This window comes from Acipenser ruthenus, chromosome 12 (assembly GCF_902713425.1).
Source record: "Acipenser ruthenus chromosome 12, fAciRut3.2 maternal haplotype, whole genome shotgun sequence".
In the NCBI taxonomy this organism is placed as follows: Eukaryota; Metazoa; Chordata; class Actinopteri; order Acipenseriformes; family Acipenseridae; genus Acipenser; species Acipenser ruthenus.
In genome coordinates this window covers 935,642-953,773 of record NC_081200.1, presented here as the reverse complement: position 1 = coordinate 953,773, position 18,132 = coordinate 935,642, and the positions used below count along the sequence as shown (strand labels likewise).

Sequence of the window (18,132 nt, the reverse complement as noted above, 5' to 3'; positions counted from 1 at the left end):
ATGGATCTGAAAGCCTGTGTATTCTAGAGGAAAGTTGTGGGTAATAAAACACTCCCCTGTTCCATATGTTTTGAATTTTACACACCTAAACATAATCTAAATTATTTTTTTAATTTTGGGAAAAAGGTTTACAAGCGTTTTAGTGAGTCTGGGTGGTCTTGAGGAATGATGAATTGCATGATGGTTACAGCAGTCGCCTGGGGAGTGGTTAGCTCGGGCAATCCGGCTAATGCACCATTACTGCTAGGAACCCAGGAGTTAAGGAATAGTGGGGAGGAGCAGATCTGAATCTAACTCCGAAGCTGGGAACGCTGACTGCATTGCTGAGGCACGGTGGCAGATCATTTCTCGGGGGGGGGGGGCAAAAAAATGCTGAGTCGTCTTCTTCTTGTGAGCTGTTCTGAGTCCTTTGTCTACAGCTACACCCATATTTAACTCTTGAATCCAGAGCCTTTATTATGCTGTCATGGGTGTTGCAAGTTTTTTGTAATATTAGTATTAATCAGAAGCTGTGAAAACACATGGGGAAGTTTTTTTTAAAGTCAGGACTCGTTATGGTTACTCTGCGGAGGTTTACAATCTCAGTCCTGTAATGGGGTGAGGGGAAGCAGGGGTCAGTCTGCATTCTCATACATTAGCCCTGCTCCTCTGGTAAATGAATTGGATTCAGGGGTCCCCAGGGTCACTCTCACAGCACTCTAGTTTGGTTTTCCTCTCTCTTCCTCGCCTTTTGATTTCCGGGAGCTCTCTGTACCGCAGGCGCCGAGGGGAGCAGAGCCTGCATCTGCAGTGTGATCCAAATTCAGGCGTTAACCCCTTGAGAGCCAGTTCTGGTTAGCATTCAGGTATCTCTGGACTGCTGTGAGTCTGTGGTTGAAGGAGGAGAGTGCTGGCTTTGTTTTTGTGGTTGTTTTTTGTGTATTTGGTAAATGATTATGTATTATTCTTCTTATTGTTCTGTGTAGCCCGATCATCATTTTGCTCATGTGTCAAAGACCATTTTTTCTTGTGACTGTCTGTCTTTTTTTTCTGATGATTGAGTGCACAAATATATGTGTCCCAACTATAAATAGGCTGACTTATTCATCATGATGCTTTACTAATAACACACAGCCCCAGTGGTGCTGTGCTGTGTGAGGCGCTGTCTCGAGTACTTTAGAGTGTTTACGATGCGCTGGTTAGATCAAATGGCTGTCAACATGCAGTATCCATCCATTCACTCATTCACTCGCTCGGTCATGCATGCATGCATTCATTCATTCATATTTTGCCAGGGTACATCTAACAGTGTGATTCTCGTTTGCACAGTCCTGTTCGTCCACGTCTCTAACAGTGTGATTCTCGTTTGCACCGTCCTGTTCGTCCACGTCTCTAACAGTGTGATTCTCGTTTGCACAGTCCTGTTCGTCCTCGTCTCTAACAGTGTGATTCTCGTTTGCACAGTCCTGTTCGTCCTCGTCTCTAACAGTGTGATTCTCGTTTGCACAGTCCTGTTCGTCCACGTCTCTAACAGTGTGATTCTCGTTTGCACAGTCCTGTTCGTCCTCGTCTCTAACAGTGTGATTCTCGTTTGCACCGCCCTGTTCGTCCACGTCTCTAACAGTGTGATTCTCGTTTGCACAGTCCTGTTCGACCTCGTCTCTAACAGTGTGATTCTCGTTTGCACAGTCCTGTTCGTCCACGTCTCTAACAGTGTGATTCTCGTTTGCACAGTCCTGTTCGTCCTCGTCTCTAACAGTGTGATTCTCGTTTGCACAGTCCTGTTCGTCCTCGTCTCTAACAGTGTGATTCTCGTTTGCACAGTCCTGTTCGTCCACGTCTCTAACAGTGTGATTCTCGTTTGCACAGTCCTGTTCGTCCACGTCTCTAACAGTGTGATTCTCGTTTGCACAGTCCTGTTCGTCCACGTCTCTAACAGTGTGATTCTCGTTTGCACCGTCCTGTTCGTCCACGTCTCTAACAGTGTGATTCTCGTTTGCACAGTCCTGTTCGTCCTCGTCTCTAACAGTGTGATTCTCGTTTGCACAGTCCTGTTCGTCCTCGTCTCTAACAGTGTGATTCTCGTTTGCACAGTCCTGTTCGTCCACGTCTCTAACAGTGTGATTCTCGTTTGCACAGTCCTGTTCGTCCTCGTCTCTAACAGTGTGATTCTCGTTTGCACCGCCCTGTTCGTCCACGTCTCTAACAGTGTGATTCTCGTTTGCACAGTCCTGTTCGACCTCGTCTCTAACAGTGTGATTCTCGTTTGCACAGTCCTGTTCGTCCACGTCTCTAACAGTGTGATTCTCGTTTGCACAGTCCTGTTCGTCCTCGTCTCTAACAGTGTGATTCTCGTTTGCACAGTCCTGTTCGTCCTCGTCTCTAACAGTGTGATTCTCGTTTGCACAGTCCTGTTCGACCTCGTCTCTAACAGTGTGATTCTCGTTTGCACAGTCCTGTTCGTCCACGTCTCTAACAGTGTGATTCTCGTTTGCACAGTCCTGTTCGTCCTCGTCTCTAACAGTGTGATTCTCGTTTGCACAGTCCTGTTCGTCCACGTCTCTAACAGTGTGATTCTCGTTTGCACAGTCCTGTTCGTCCACGTCTCTAACAGTGTGATTCTCGTTTGCACAGTCCTGTTCGTCCTCGTCTCTAACAGTGTGATTCTCGTTTGCACAGTCCTGTTCGACCTCGTCTCTAACAGTGTGATTCTCGTTTGCACAGTCCTGTTCGTCCACGTCTCTAACAGTGTGATTCTCGTTTGCACAGTCCTGTTCGTCCACGTCTCTAACAGTGTGATTCTCGTTTGCACAGTCCTGTTCGACCTCGTCTCTAACAGTGTGATTCTCGTTTGCACAGTCCTGTTCGTCCACGTCTCTAACAGTGTGATTCTCGTTTGCACAGTCCTGTTCGACCTCGTCTCTAACAGTGTGATTCTCGTTTGCACAGTCCTGTTCGTCCACGTCTCTAACAGTGTGATTCTCGTTTGCACAGTCCTGTTCGTCCACGTCTCTAACAGTGTGATTCTCGTTTGCACAGTCCTGTTCGTCCACGTCTCTAACAGTGTGATTCTCGTTTGCACAGTCCTGTTCGTCCACGTCTCTAACAGTGTGATTCTCGTTTGCACAGTCCTGTTCGTCCACGTCTCTAACAGTGTGATTCTCGTTTGCACAGTCCTGTTCGTCCACGTCTCTAACAGTGTGATTCTCGTTTGCACAGTCCTGTTCGTCCACGTCTCTAACAGTGTGATTCTCGTTTGCACAGTCCTGTTCGTCCACGTCTCTAACAGTGTGATTCTCGTTTGCACAGTCCTGTTCGTCCACGTCTCTAACAGTGTGATTCTCGTTTGCACAGTCCTGTTCGTTCACGTCTCTAACAGTGTGATTCTCGTTTGCACAGTCCTGTTCGTTCACGTCTCTAACAGTGTGATTCTCGTTTGCACAGTCCTGTTCGTCCACGTCTCTAACAGTGTGATTCTCGTTTGCACAGTCCTGTTCGTCCACGTCTCTAACAGTGTGATTCTCGTTTGCACAGTCCTGTTCGACCTCGTCTCTAACAGTGTGATTCTCGTTTGCACAGTCCTGTTCGACCTCGTCTCTAACAGTGTGATTCTCGTTTGCACAGTCCTGTTCGTCCACGTCTCTAACAGTGTGATTCTCGTTTGCACAGTCCTGTTCGTCCTCGTCTCTAACAGTGTGATTCTCGTTTGCACAGTCCTGTTCGTCCTCGTCTCTAACAGTGTGATTCTCGTTTGCACAGTCCTGTTCGTCCACGTCTCTAACAGTGTGATTCTCGTTTGCACAGTCCTGTTCGTCCACGTCTCTAACAGTGTGATTCTCGTTTGCACCGTCCTGTTCGTCCACGTCTCTAACAGTGTGATTCTCGTTTGCACAGTCCTGTTCGTCCACGTCTCTAACAGTGTGATTCTCGTTTGCACAGTCCTGTTCGTCCACGTCTCTAACAGTGTGATTCTCGTTTGCACAGTCCTGTTCGTCCACGTCTCTAACAGTGTGATTCTCGTTTGCACAGTCCTGTTCGTCCACGTCTCTAACAGTGTGATTCTCGTTTGCACAGTCCTGTTCGACCTCGTCTCTAACAGTGTGATTCTCGTTTGCACAGTCCTGTTCGACCTCGTCTCTAACAGTGTGATTCTCGTTTGCACAGTCCTGTTCGACCTCGTCTCTAACAGTGTGATTCTCGTTTGCACAGTCCTGTTCGTCCACGTCTCTAACAGTGTGATTCTCGTTTGCACAGTCCTGTTCGTTCACGTCTCTAACAGTGTGATTCTCGTTTGCACAGTCCTGTTCGTCCACGTCTCAAACAGTGTGATTCTCGTTTGCACAGTCCTGTTCGTCCACGTCTCTAACAGTGTGATTCTCGTTTGCACAGTCCTGTTCGACCTCGTCTCTAACAGTGTGATTCTCGTTTGCACAGTCCTGTTCGTCCACGTCTCTAACAGTGTGATTCTCGTTTGCACAGTCCTGTTCGTCCACGTCTCTAACAGTGTGATTCTCGTTTGCACAGTCCTGTTCGTCCACGTCTCTAACAGTGTGATTCTCGTTTGCACAGTCCTGTTCGTCCACGTCTCTAACAGTGTGATTCTCGTTTGCACCGTCCTGTTCGACCTCGTCTCTAACAGTGTGATTCTCGTTTGCACAGTCCTGTTCGTCCACGTCTCTAACAGTGTGATTCTCGTTTGCACAGTCCTGTTCGTCCACGTCTCTAACAGTGTGATTCTCGTTTGCACAGTCCTGTTCGTCCTCGTCTCTAACAGTGTGATTCTCGTTTGCACAGTCCTGTTCGACCTCGTCTCTAACAGTGTGATTCTCGTTTGCACAGTCCTGTTCGACCTCGTCTCTAACAGTGTGATTCTCGTTTGCACAGTCCTGTTCGTCCACGTCTCTAACAGTGTGATTCTCGTTTGCACAGTCCTGTTCGTTCACGTCTCTAACAGTGTGATTCTCGTTTGCACAGTCCTGTTCGTCCACGTCTCTAACAGTGTGATTCTCGTTTGCACAGTCCTGTTCGTCCACGTCTCTAACAGTGTGATTCTCGTTTGCACAGTCCTGTTCGTTCACGTCTCTAACAGTGTGATTCTCGTTTGCACAGTCCTGTTCGTCCACGTCTCAAACAGTGTGATTCTCGTTTGCACAGTCCTGTTCGTTCACGTCTCTAACAGTGTGATTCTCGTTTGCACCGTCCTGTTCGTCCACGTCTCTAACAGTGTGATTCTCGTTTGCACAGTCCTGTTCGTCCACGTCTCTAACAGTGTGATTCTCGTTTGCACAGTCCTGTTCGTCCACGTCTCTAACAGTGTGATTCTCGTTTGCACAGTCCTGTTCGACCTCGTCTCTAACAGTGCGATTCTCGTTTGCACAGTCCTGTTCGTCCACGTCTCTAACAGTGTGATTCTCGTTTGCACAGTCCTGTTCGACCTCGTCTCTAACAGTGTGATTCTCGTTTGCACAGTCCTGTTCGTCCACGTCTCTAACAGTGTGATTCTCGTTTGCACCGTCCTGTTCGTCCACGTCTCTAACAGGTTACATTCAGGTTCAGTTCTCAAAGTGATTTTCTTTTACTGCTGATGGGATGTTAAGCAGGTGCAGAGGGAAGGCTATCTGCTGACATGTCAACTTGAAATCAGTTTTAGGATACATAGGAGTCCTGCTTGAAATGACAAGTGAGTTGGTGCTGCTTCCTGGATTCCCTGCAGCTGGGTGAATGGAATTATAAACGTTCCACGCTCCCAGTGTTTTTCTACAAGGCTCAGATGCCTGCAGCCCTGACCTGCCGGGCTATTCTGCCGTGCGTTTGTGAAACTGGGCTCCAGACCGTGCTTATTAAATTGGTAAGACGGTCCTCCCTCCAGCAGCAGGAGGAGGAGGAGGAGGAGGAAGGGATCTTGTTTTTAAAGTTTTAAAGAGAGCACTACAGAAGCCTCACATGTAAGGAAATTCTCAGGAGATGATTCTGATCCGATCAATTGGATTTTAAGCTGCCCTCCGTTTATAACAAAATGAAGGGAGGGACGGGGCGTATTTGTAACAAAAGATGCACAGAAAATGGAAAGTGCGTGAACATCAGGCATGTTTTAAACATGCACGCTGGTGGCTGGCTGTGTATTGTGATATATTTTGTTTATTTTGAATGGGTGTTCTGTGCTTGGCTGACTGCAGTCTGCTGTTCGTGTTGTGGATTGGTGCATCTCATCTCATTTGAAATGATTTGCTTTGGCTCTGCTTGGCGAGCGGTTTGAATGCGTGCTGCTGCAGTCTTGCCAGCACATTCCTGGAACCCACACCCGCAGCGTCCTCTCTGCACCTCTGCGATGGGGAGGGTGAAGAGGTGGAGAATATATATCCCCTTAACCTCTTGACCTTTAATGGCCTGTCTCCAAGATATTCCAGTTGGTCCACAGCACCGGCTATTGCAATGGTTGACTAGGACCTTTTTAAAATCATTGTACAATGCGTGCCATCAGTAATCTGCACAAGATGTGATGCAACCCTTAATAAGGTTTATAGTTGTAAAAGCATAGCAAACTGTAATAAAGTGTAGTGAAAGCATGGTAAAGCCCAACGACAAATGGTATGTAAAAAAACAGGGCAGACCATGGTAAACTGGCAAATAGCTGTAGGTTAACCGAGAAGAAGCATTGCAACACTTGTAAATGGTGAACGTTTCTAAGAGAGTTTTGTGATCGCTGGGGATCTGTTGTTAACAGATCACTCATTTAAGTAGGATGTTTACCACACGGCAATTAGCAGGTCCACTGAGACACTGCAGACACGTTTAACAAAAGAGCAACAACACAGCAATCCGTAATAAAAAAGATATTATTTAGAAAGTGAACCGTGAATCATTACTCACTGAGACGAGGCTCTTTTTGTTCTGTGCGTTCCCAGTAGGCAAAAGACAGTTGAAACAATTCCTGTGTTCTAAAGAATCTGCTTAGGATAGCTCATTTGAAGACAGGAACAGCTGGCTTTGTAGCAGCTCTGGTAAAAAAAGCCAGGAAGGGTTCCAGGCACACAGCACAGAGCTGTCTTTTATATGAGCTTGGAAAAGAAAGGAAGGAAGGAAGGAAGAGAAGAAAGAACAGAAGTCCTTCACACAGCACCCTCTCAGCCTGGCAGCTCTAAAGCGTTTTTAAGAGCCCTGTGTAAATGTGCATGTCAAGCACGCTACGGCACTGAGCAGATTCGGGGAGGAAGGATGTTTCTGCCTCTCTCTCCCGTGTCTGCCTCTGCGCTCTTGTAATTTGAGTTGTTATATTGATACAGTGGCTCACACCTCCTTGGAGGAGGCTGTGCCAGCTATTACTGGAAGCAGGACATCGTTCTGTTTCTTTCTGCCAAAGAGATGGCTCTTAAATATTTGGTAAACTGCCAGGAAATGAAGCCGGTGAAGTGTTTGGTTTGGTTTGGCTGATGAAGTGGTTGGTAAGCACCCCCCCCCCCCTTCCTTTTCAAGTCTCAGGGCCCAGTGTAGCCGAAATGCCTTGTTCTCTGATAACCAGCTGGCCAGGGCTGCTGCAGACCTGTGGTCCGAGCGGTTTGGAGCACAAAGAGGTAAACTGACCAGTCATTGATGGACAAACACTCTGCCGCATCCCCAAAGCAAGCAAGTAACACTGCTTCAGTGCCGCTGTGAGAGCCGTGCCAGTCGTACAGTAACACTGCTTCAGTGCCGCTGTGAGAGCCGTGCCAGTCGTACAGTAACACTGCTTCAGTGCCCCTGTGAGAGCCGCGCCAGTCGTACAGTAACACTGCTTCAGTGCCGCTGTGAGAGCCGTGCCAGTCGTACAGTAACACTGCTTCAGTGCCCCTGTGAGAGCCGTGCCAGTCGTACAGTAAGACTGCTTCAGTACCCCTGTGAGAGCCGTGTAAAGTTTCACTCGCGCCTCGACCCCAGGTCCTGCAGTAAATTCTGCGCTTGCTGAGAGGTATTCCTTACAAAGCAATTCTCCTCTGCTGTGGCAGCAGTACAGTTCTAGTGGGGATTGAATCAAGTACAGTGCCAGCTCTACGAAGACAGTTCAGTGGAACTTCACACCATCGCAGGATAAATGTGCTTGCAGTTAGGAGCTTGCAGAACATTAACACAATCTTGAAATCTTGTGGTAACAAATTGGCGCTCATGCATTACATGCTCCTATGAAGACACAACCACACTGTCATGAGGAGACTTTCACTAGATATGGTGCCATGAGACTTAAACTAGATACAGAAAAATGTGAAAGCATTCCGTCAAACATCCGCTGTGTCTGTATCCAAGACAACTCACACGCACACACACACACACACACACTGTACAAACACTGTACACGCTGACACACACACACTACACACACAGAGACACACACACACACACACACACACACACACACACACAGAGACACACACACACTGCTGGAGCTGAACTGTTTGTTTTTGTTGTTGTGGTCACAGCGGATACAGTTCAAAGTTCAAACCTATTCCACACCCGTTGTACAGCAGGGCACATTCTTCCCCAACAGTCGACAGGGTTGAAAATGACCAGCGGTAATCCCTTACGCAAACAAAACAAAATACTTCAAACAATGAAACCTTATTTCTGCTGTGATACGGTTATCTGAAGTTTTTTATTTTTCCAACAATTTGTAAATCCGTTTGTTTTTCTGCGGGGCTAATATCGTTAATAGTTTTTAGAGGAGGTTTGCCAGGTGTCTTTATACGCGCTAGTGCAATAAAACAGAAGATAAGTAAACAGGTTCCTTCTGCACACGTCCGCAGGGCAGGCACCTGAGCAGCGCCCACATTCCTGGGAGCTGGAGAATGTCACATTACACAGCCATTGTCAAGCAGCTGAGTCTATATGCGTAGTCGTGGCTGGACAGATAACATCCAGCGTGTGGTGTTCGTTTTGTTTTCCGCAAGTCGGATTTTCTAAACTATGACATGATCCAAAACTCCTTCAGCGGTGTTGACAGCAGGTGGTGATGCATGGCAAGGTCGGCTGTTCTGCGTGTATTTAAACTACACGCAGCACAGCAAGGGAGTGTCTAAACCACGGTGTGAAAGGAGCTTTTAACCTCATGTCATCTCATTACTATGCTAACGTCTGCCCTCTAGTGTCCATTGCCGGTATACCCGTTTGGAAGCTGCTGCCAGCTCATCATTCACACACACGGCTCAATTGCATCTTGCAGCTAATGATAATGGTTTTTAAGACTTTCATTTTCCGTGTGAAGCAGGAGCAGGGGGGAGAGAGGGAGCAGAGTTTCCTTTTAGGCTGCACAGCAGAAACCCTTATGTATAATAAAGTGCCTCGTAGCTTTTCCATGACATTGTCGGGAGCTGGAGCCATGAAATCACCAGTGAAGTGCCCTGCTGCTGCGTGGTAAATTAGAAAACGATGGTTTCGTTGTGAGCGCTGGGTTTCTGTCTGGCTGTTTCCATTCACTCCACATGATTGTGGGGTGTGTTCAATCACTGGCACTGCTGCACAGAGTGAACGCCAAGGAGCTGCAGTGGAGGAATGTGATAGGGAGCCAGTGTAGAGTAACAGCCTGGAGAGCCACACTTACTAACACACCTTGTGGGACTTCCTGACAGTAGCACAAACCCGTACATATTGTGATGTGCCTCATAGCTTTTCCATTACAGTATCGGGAGCTGGAGCCATGGAATCACACTGAAATCAACATTGAAATGCATGAAAAAAAGAAGAAAATAAGATGCTCAGGTTTTATAGGTGTTCTGGAAATCATGAGTGGATTGGGGTTAGTGTTAGGGTGGGTTGTGGCTAAGCGAGGGTTAGGGTTGGGGTGGGATGGGTTGTGTTTGGGTGAGTTGTGGCTAAGCGAGGGTGCATCGCTGGCTTGCTCTCTGCTGAGTGGCAGGTGTCTGTGGGATGATTTTTCTGTTACGAAGCATCAGTTTGAGCGCTTTGTCTCCAGCAGCGTTTATATATAAAAGCCCCGGAAGGGGAATTTAACCAAAAACAAACCTCTGGGCTAAAGGAGCAGACTGCACTGTCCGCACATAGGTCGCAACATGTGTGTGTAGATCAGGGCAGTTTCATTCCTAGGATGTGGGTCCTGAATGTGTGTGTGTGTGTGTGTGTGTGTCATTCTGTGTTGGGACTCTCTGTCAGCAGCCTTCTGGATAGCCCCTCCCCTCAGTGCCCCTCCCCCCCCTTCAATCTGTTCCCCTGCAGAACAGCTGCCTCCCAAAGCCCATCTGACTGCCTGCCCATGGTTTTCATGGAAACTGAGGTCAGATGGGGTCACAAGCTCCTTATCTCCTCTCTTGAGCAGCTGTGCTGTCATTAGGACCCTGGCTCTGTGTGTGTGTGTGTGTGTGTCTGTGTGCAGGTCGCTGTAGAGCTGGGGGATTCTGTGTGAACTGTAACATGTGTTAGCCTGATTGGTGCTCGTTATCAGACTTGAAAATCTCTGGATTGTTTTTTTTAATGATGGATCTCTCCTAATAGCCGTGAGTCTTGGGGTTGCCATTAGTCTGATTGACATCTCAGAAGGGTGACGGATGTTACATTGTCATGGAATGGCCCGTGTGTGTGTCTCTGCCTCCAGTGGATGAATCATGCCAGTCCAGTGTTTTTTGCTCCTCAGTATCCAGTGTTGCTCTTCACTGCTTTCACAGGTGCATGAGGCTGCTCTCTCAGAGCCTGAAGCATTTGAAATAGCCAGTGGTTCCGTGATGTAGCCATGCGATATGTGCTTTAGGGTCTGATAGAGCAGGAACGAGGAGTGGATTTGACCAGCCCTGAGCTGTGTGCTTGTGTGGCTGTTCTGCTTTGATCACACAAGCGTGCCTGTGTGTCTTTGATCACACATGTGTGTTTTATCTTTGATCAGGTCTCTGTGTGTGTGTGTTGAAAAATTCCCAGTCCTCATACTGGGACGGCAGAGTGACCCCCTTATTCCCAGTTGGTGAGACTATATTTCTGTTGAAAATTTAAAAAAAATGAATAATTAAAGAAAAATAACCATAAAGTATAAAAAATTAAAAATGGTAAGATCCAGTGTGTCATAGAGTAAGATCCAGTGTGTTATAGAGTAAGATCCAGTGTGTTATAGAGTAAGATCCAGTGTGTTATAGAGTAAGATCCAGTGTGTTATAGAGTAAGATCCAGTGTGTTATAGTGTAAGATCCAGTGTATTATAGTGTAAGATGCAGTGTGTTATAGTGTAAGCTGCAGTGTATTATAGTGTAAGCTGCAGTGTATTATAGTGTAAGCTGCAGTGTATTATAGTGTAAGCTGCAGTGTATTATAGTGTAAGCTGCAGTGTATTATAGTGTAAGCTGCAGTGTATTATAGTGTAAGCTGCAGTGTATTATAGTGTAAGCTGCAGTGTATTATAGTGTAAGATCCAGTGTATTATATAGTAAGCTGCAGTGTATTATAGTGTAAGCTGCAGTGTATTATAGTGTAAGCTGCAGTGTGTTATAGTGTAAGCTGCAGTGTGTTATAGTGTAAGATGCAGTGTATTATAGTGTAAGCTGCAGTGTATTATAGTGTAAGATGCAGTGTATTATAGTGTAAGCTGCAGTGTATTATAGTGTAAGATGCAGTGTATTATAGTGTAAGCTGCAGTGTATTATAGTGTAAGATGCAGTGTATTATAGTGTAAGCTGCAGTGTATTATAGTGTAAGATGCAGTGTATTATAGTGTAAGCTGCAGTGTATTATAGTGTAAGCTGCAGTGTATTATAGTGTAAGATGCAGTGTGTTATAGTGTAAGGTGTATTAAGCTGTGTTGCACAGCTGCTTTAGCTCTGATTTAGTGAATTTTTATTTTGTTTTATTCTCATTTGAGTTGCACTTTTTATGAATCTGATAATCTGTAATCTGGAGAGACGTGTTGCTGATGTAGGGAGTGTGTTTATAATGAGAACCAAAAAAAAACAAGCATGCTGTCTTAATTGGTCTCCTCGGACTGGGGGACGAGGGAAATAAAACTTGAGATCAGTGAATAAACAAGCAGCTTCAGAGGCCCTGTCTGCTGCTGGAACAAGGAGGAACCTTCCGGAAATGCAGCCAAGATAGACAAAGAAACACAAACCAAATAACACAAGGACCGAACGACGGAGACTCTCAAACACAGCTCCTGTGAGCACTCTGCTCTCAAGCATGAGTTGAAGATGTGTGCAGTGCAGCTTGAAGATTGTCTTCTACCATCCATCACGATGAAACACTTCATAATGATGATAATATTGGAATCTCATTGGATAACCTCCTCCGTCACCGCGAGGCTGGGAGATCAAGTCACTGAGTGGCACACACACGCACACACTGACACACTGACACACTCTGACACACACACACTGACACACTCTGACACACACACACACTGACACACTGACTGACACGCATGCACGTGCGCACGCACGCACACACACACACACACTGACTGACGCACACATACACACACTGACGCACACACACACACGCACACTGACAAACACACTGACTGACACACACACTGAGTGACATGCACACACTGACACGCACACACTGAGTGACATGCACACACTGACACACACACACACACACTGACTGACACAAACACACACCCTGACTGACACACACACACACCCTGACTGACACACACCCTGACTGACACACACACACACCCTGACTGACACACCCACACTGACTGACACACAGACACACACTGAATGACATGCACACACTGACACACACACACACACTGAGTGACATGCACACACTGACACACACACACACACACACTGAGTGACATGCACACACTGACACACACTGACTGACACACACACCCTGACTGACACACCCATGGGAGAAGAGGAGATGAAACAGGATCATTTCGAAGCTGTGACTCTGATAAGTCAGCATAACTCTGCCCTATCGTGGCCAGTTAGTTGTGGCACAACCTCTGTGCAAACTAGATCATTGGGTAAAGATTTAAAGCAACATTTTCTTTGCTTCAGGGTGTCCTGGAGAGATTGGAGGGGGGGGCTACATTTCCCAGCATTAACTCTTTCTCCTGGGGGCATGTCTCTCTGCAGCCCTGTAGACGGAGCGAGAGAGTTGGCTGGTGTCTCCACAGGGCCCCTGTTTGGGAATGGGGATGCGGAGGTGCTGCCAGAGCCTGTTTTTATTATTTCTTTTTTAATATTTTCTGTGTAAATGAGAACACAGCAGCACAGCTGTTCTTTATTTGGGATTCATTTAGAGCCGCGCTGGAATTTCAGAGCGGAGTTGTTTAAGTGACCGCAGTTAACCCCGATAAAGGGAAGGCAGCTTTCCGAAAACGTGCTGCGTGCCCTAAACTGAGTCCCTCCACATCACTGCCTTTAATACCTGGCTCTGCACACTGATTCCATGCACAGTGTTTGTAGGCGTAGATCTGGTGCTGCTGTGCTGGCTCTCTGGCCCCTCATTGCTCCCTCAGTGCTGTAGTGCTGGTCAGTGAGAGCTCATGGTCCCCTGCTCCCTCAGTGCTGTAGTGCTGGTCAGTGAGAGCTCATGGTCCCCTGCTCCCTCAGTGCTGCAGTGCTGGTCAGTGAGAGCTCATGGTCCCCTGCTCCCTCAGTGCTGCAGTGCTGGTCAGTGAGAGCTCATGGTCCCCTGCTCCCTCAGTGCTGCAGTGCTGGTCAGTGAGAGCTCATGGTCCCCTACTCCCTCAGTGCTGTAGTGCTGGTCAGTGAGAGCTCATGGTCCCCTGCTCCCTCAGTGCTGCAGTGCTGGTCAGTGAGAGCTCATGGTCCCCTGCTCCCTCAGTGCTGCAGTGCTGGTCAGTGAGAGCTCATGGTCCCCTGCTCCCTCAGTGTTGCAGTGCTGGTCAGTGAGAGCTCATTGTACCCTGCTCCCCCTGTTTCTCTCTGTCTGACCCCCCCAGTCCTCTGCTGGCAGCCTCATACCTGCTTTGCTAATTTCCTCAGACTTGCTGCAGAGGTGCAAGTGAGCGCAGAGACACACACACAGTCTCTAACAGGTACGCACACACAGACATAATCACTCAGCTTTTACTCCAGTGCAAAGTTGCTGCAAAACTAGGAATATATATATATATATACACTGTTTGTTTTCAAACGCACTTTCCCTTGACAAAGGTTTTTTACCAGGAAGTTGGAGTGCTTCAGCCATCCAAACAGACACAAAGACATCCTTTTCTTAATCACCGGCCATTCAGTCAAGAGAGAGCACTTAATAAGCCCCCTGTGAGAGTCTCCCCTTCTCTGGAGCCCGGCTGTGGACTGGAATGGGCTGTGCTATAGTTTTTTTTTGTTTTGTTCTTGCGTTGAATAAGACAGACTTAAGGGCCGGTTTGCAGGTGGTGTTTTCTGTGGGCAGAAAGTAAATGTGAAGGAATGTAAAAAACAAAAGAATGCAGCTTCAAAGCACTGCTGTGGAAAAGCTTGTTGCTGTGGAAAGCGCCCGTTTGTGTTCACTGTGAATGCTGACTCTCAGTGACAGTGTAAAGCTGACAAGGTTCACCTCAACCAGTACTGCAGGTACTTTAAACAGGCACTCAGAATATACAGAAGTGCATCCAGTGCATGGATTCATTTTGTGTACATTTTCACACAATTGAATGGGTCAGATTTTGGGTTACAAAAGTAAAAACCAAAAGGACTTCTCAGCAGAAACAGAGGGGGAGTCTTTTGCACATGTTGAGGATTCTGAGATTGCAGAGGTATCTAGTAAGTGATTCTACCTGCAGTACGGTCATGTCACTGACCCAGGAATGCTGAGTGTATAACTAGTCTGGTCTAGCCCAGGTCTCAGCAGTGCTGAGTCTGACCCCGATGACACGAGCAGTGCGGGAACGATCCGGCAGCTCCAGTCCCGGGTCAGCTAGGGTGCAGGTTGTTGGGATTACAACGTGTTGGTTCACAGGATTGCATGTTGTCAGCAGTCATGGATGACATTTAATCTATAATCCTGTCCTGTCGGGGTCTGTCTGTGTACTATACTGGACTGGACTACAGTGTGCTGCACTGCAATGGACTGGACTGCACTACACTGTGCTGCGCTGCACTGCAGTGGACTGGACTGGACTACACTGTGCTCCACTGCACTGACCGGCTGCTGTGCTGTTTTTTACAGAGTGGTGAAGGAAGAGATCTCGGAGGACAATGCCAAGCTCCCCTGTTTCAATGGCAGAGTGGTTTCCTGGGTGAGTGCTGGTCTTACTATAAAAGTGTGTGTGTGTGCATGTGCGTGCGTGTGCGTGTGTGTGTCCGGACGCTGTACAGTCCAAGACACTGAGGAGTGTGAGGATCAGGAGGTGTCCTAATACCTGTCTCTTGAACAAATCTGGAAAACGTCAGCAAACTTGGGAAAATGTTCCAGGGATAGAAATAAGATTCCCATTGCATAGCAATTAGATGAATTCCTGGTTTTACTATGAGTGTCAAGACGCACCTGAGCTTGTTATCTAGCTTGTTATTATTACTTGTACTGTGATTCTTGAAATGTATTTTTGTTTACGACTGTAAGTCGCCCTGGATAAGGGCGTCTGCTAAGAAATAAATAATAATAATAATAATAATAATAATAATAATAATAATATCTACTCACTGTGGCTAATCAAGCTCGTAGTAAAACCTGGAACTGGTCAAACTGCTGTGCAACAGGAGTCTTATTCACATCCCTGTGTTCTGCTAATAAGAGATTTATTCAGAGAAAATTATTCATCTGTTTACTGCTTTAACTGTGCAATACTTGGCCGAGGAGTGAAGGCGGCACTGATCTAATGAAACAAAATGTTTTATTAAAAGACCCTTTTAACCCCTCAACCGCCAGTCAATTCAGACTCCGCTTTCTGGACCAGAACCAGATAGCTGCAGAGAGATTCCAGCAGTGTGCAGCCCGAGGCCCGTCAGCAGCAGTGGGCTCAGTGTGTGTCTCCGGAGAGGAAGGGGTCAGGCTGCTTTCACGGAGTGCTCCGCAGGGCTCAAGCATTCAGCATAATTGGTTGCAAGCACTGCTCGTTTATTTTCTGTTTTGCTACCAAACGCACAACTGCATGAGTTGGATTTGCTGTAATTCTTGATATGGATTTTTTGTATACAACTGTAAGTCGCCCTGGGTAAGGGCATCTACAAATAAATAAATAATAATAATAATAATAAAAATAACAATAATCAGGCTGTGTAAGAGACCTGGCTGTGTTGAAGCCTGCCTGCATTGAGGTTCTGGAGAGAGAGAGAGAACGAGAGAGAGATAGAGAGAGAGGGGGGGGGGTCTAATACAGGTTGATAAGGGATGTGGGTCTGTCTAGGACTGACACATACTTGACAATATTGACTGCTGACTTTACTATATGGCCCAGATATCACTCAGGGGGTTAAGAGAGTGGGCTTACCCAGTGCTTTGTATAACTATATAGTATAACTATTGATTGTGTTTTGGTTTTGAAATGTGTTTTCTAGTTTAGTGTTCTGTGCACTCTGCTATAGCAGAAAGGCAGCGATGCTTGTTGGACTGGTTAGTTTGTTTAGGTTGCCCCCCCCCCCCCGTGAACCCTGCCTGTCGCTGTTACATAGTCCTGCGATTTCATGCAGCAGTAGGTGGTTATTCAAGCCCTACGCATTACAGGAATGCCTGCACTGGAAATATAAATATAAATGTCTACATCAACACACACTCACTAGAGAGGGGAGTAGAATACAAAAACAAATCCAGGAAATCATTCAGTCCTCCTGTGCTGTCTCTGTGCAGCAGCAGTGGATGTGGAGCCCCCTGCTGGTTATTTCTTTTTGGTAGAACAGATGGGGGAAAAAAACAGTAATAACTTTCTCAAATTACATTTCCTAACTGAAATCATGCGATGTCTCGAGTCCCGAAATAAAACCAATAATGAGATGATTTGATCTGGGAGCAAACAGGCTGGAAAGAAAATCTGGCTAATGGCAAGCGTTCCACACAGAGGGGCAGCGTGCCAGCCTTCCACAATCACAGTTTAACTCTGTCGTGCCCGTCCATTCACTGTGTAGGCTTCACAGATTTGCACGAAGCCCGTTTTTAAAAGATGATGATGTGGTGCCATGCAGGATTGGGGTCAGTCCCTGTTTAATTCCAATTCCTTTTTCAAATCCATTCTCAGTTCCAATTCCAGTTCCAATTGCGTTGAAGGTATCTTGATGTTTTAGAGACATGATACTTATTGAGACTGTTCAGCTGCTTTCATATGGAGCCAGTTTAATTGGCTAACAGTGACTTCAATTTAAGTAATGTGTTGCCACTGTGAGAAGCTCATTTTAACAGAATACTGCTAATTGCAATTTCGATCACATGGTGTGTTGGAATGAATGAAAAGGGAATGGGGATTTATTTAAAAAAAGAATTGGAATTGAAAAGCAGGAATTGACCCGACCCTGGTACTGTGCCTGGTTAAGGAAAGCTCCCACTTTGTCATTTGAATGCTTCATCAAACAAAGTCAGCAGTGTCTTTGGCATCAAAGCATGTCAGGTAATATTTGCAATTCCTTCCCAGCTAAAGCCCATTTCCAATAGTACAGGGTTTAACTGGTCAGTTCAGTATGGGCAATGATAATGTAGTGATTTCAGCACAGCGTCCATGTCAGAGTGTCATAGAGGGCACTGGTAAAAATGAAATGCAGAGCACAGTCTCTAACATGTGTCTGTCTGTCTGTGTGTGTGTCTGTCTTTGTGCGTGTGTGTGTCTGTCTCTGCGTGTGTGTGTGTCTCTGTGCGTGTGTGTGCGTGCGTGCGTGTGTGTCTCTGTGTATGTGTCTCTCTGTGCGTGCGTGTGTGTGTGTGTGTGTGTGTCTCTGTGCGTGTGTGTGTGTCTCTGCGTGCGTGTGTCTCTGTGTGTCTCTCTCTCTGTGCGTGCGTGTGTGTCTCTGTGTGTGTGTCTCTGTGCGTGCGTGTGTGTGTGTGTGTCTCTGTGCGTGTGTGTGTCTCTGTGCGTGCGTGTGTCTCTGTGTGTCTCTCTCTCTGTGCGTGCGTGTGTGTCTGTGTGTCTCTCTCTCTGTGCGTGCGTGTGTGTCTCTGTGTGTGTGTCTCTGTGCGTGCGTGTGTGTGTGTGTGTCTCTGTGCGTGTGTGTGTCTCTGTGCGTGCGTGTGTCTCTGTGTGTCTCTCTCTCTGTGCGTGCGTGTGTGTCTCTGTGTCTCTCTCTCTGTGCGTGCGTGTGTGTC

General features: G+C 46.9%; 1 protein-coding gene across 7 annotated transcripts in view; it reads left to right on the top strand.

Annotated features, from left to right (window-relative positions):
• Positions 1-18,132, top strand: part of LOC117416997 (segment polarity protein dishevelled homolog DVL-3) — a 47,695-nt gene that overhangs the window by 11,841 nt on the left and 17,722 nt on the right. For all 7 annotated transcript variants that reach the window (XR_009330659.1, XM_059034268.1, XM_034028561.3 and 4 more), the window contains exon 2: positions 15,076-15,145. Coding sequence is in view for 6 of the 7 variants with exons in the window: in XM_059034268.1 (XP_058890251.1) it covers positions 15,076-15,145 (70 nt within the window). In the remaining variant the exon portion in view is untranslated. The remainder of the gene's footprint in view (positions 1-15,075; positions 15,146-18,132) is intronic.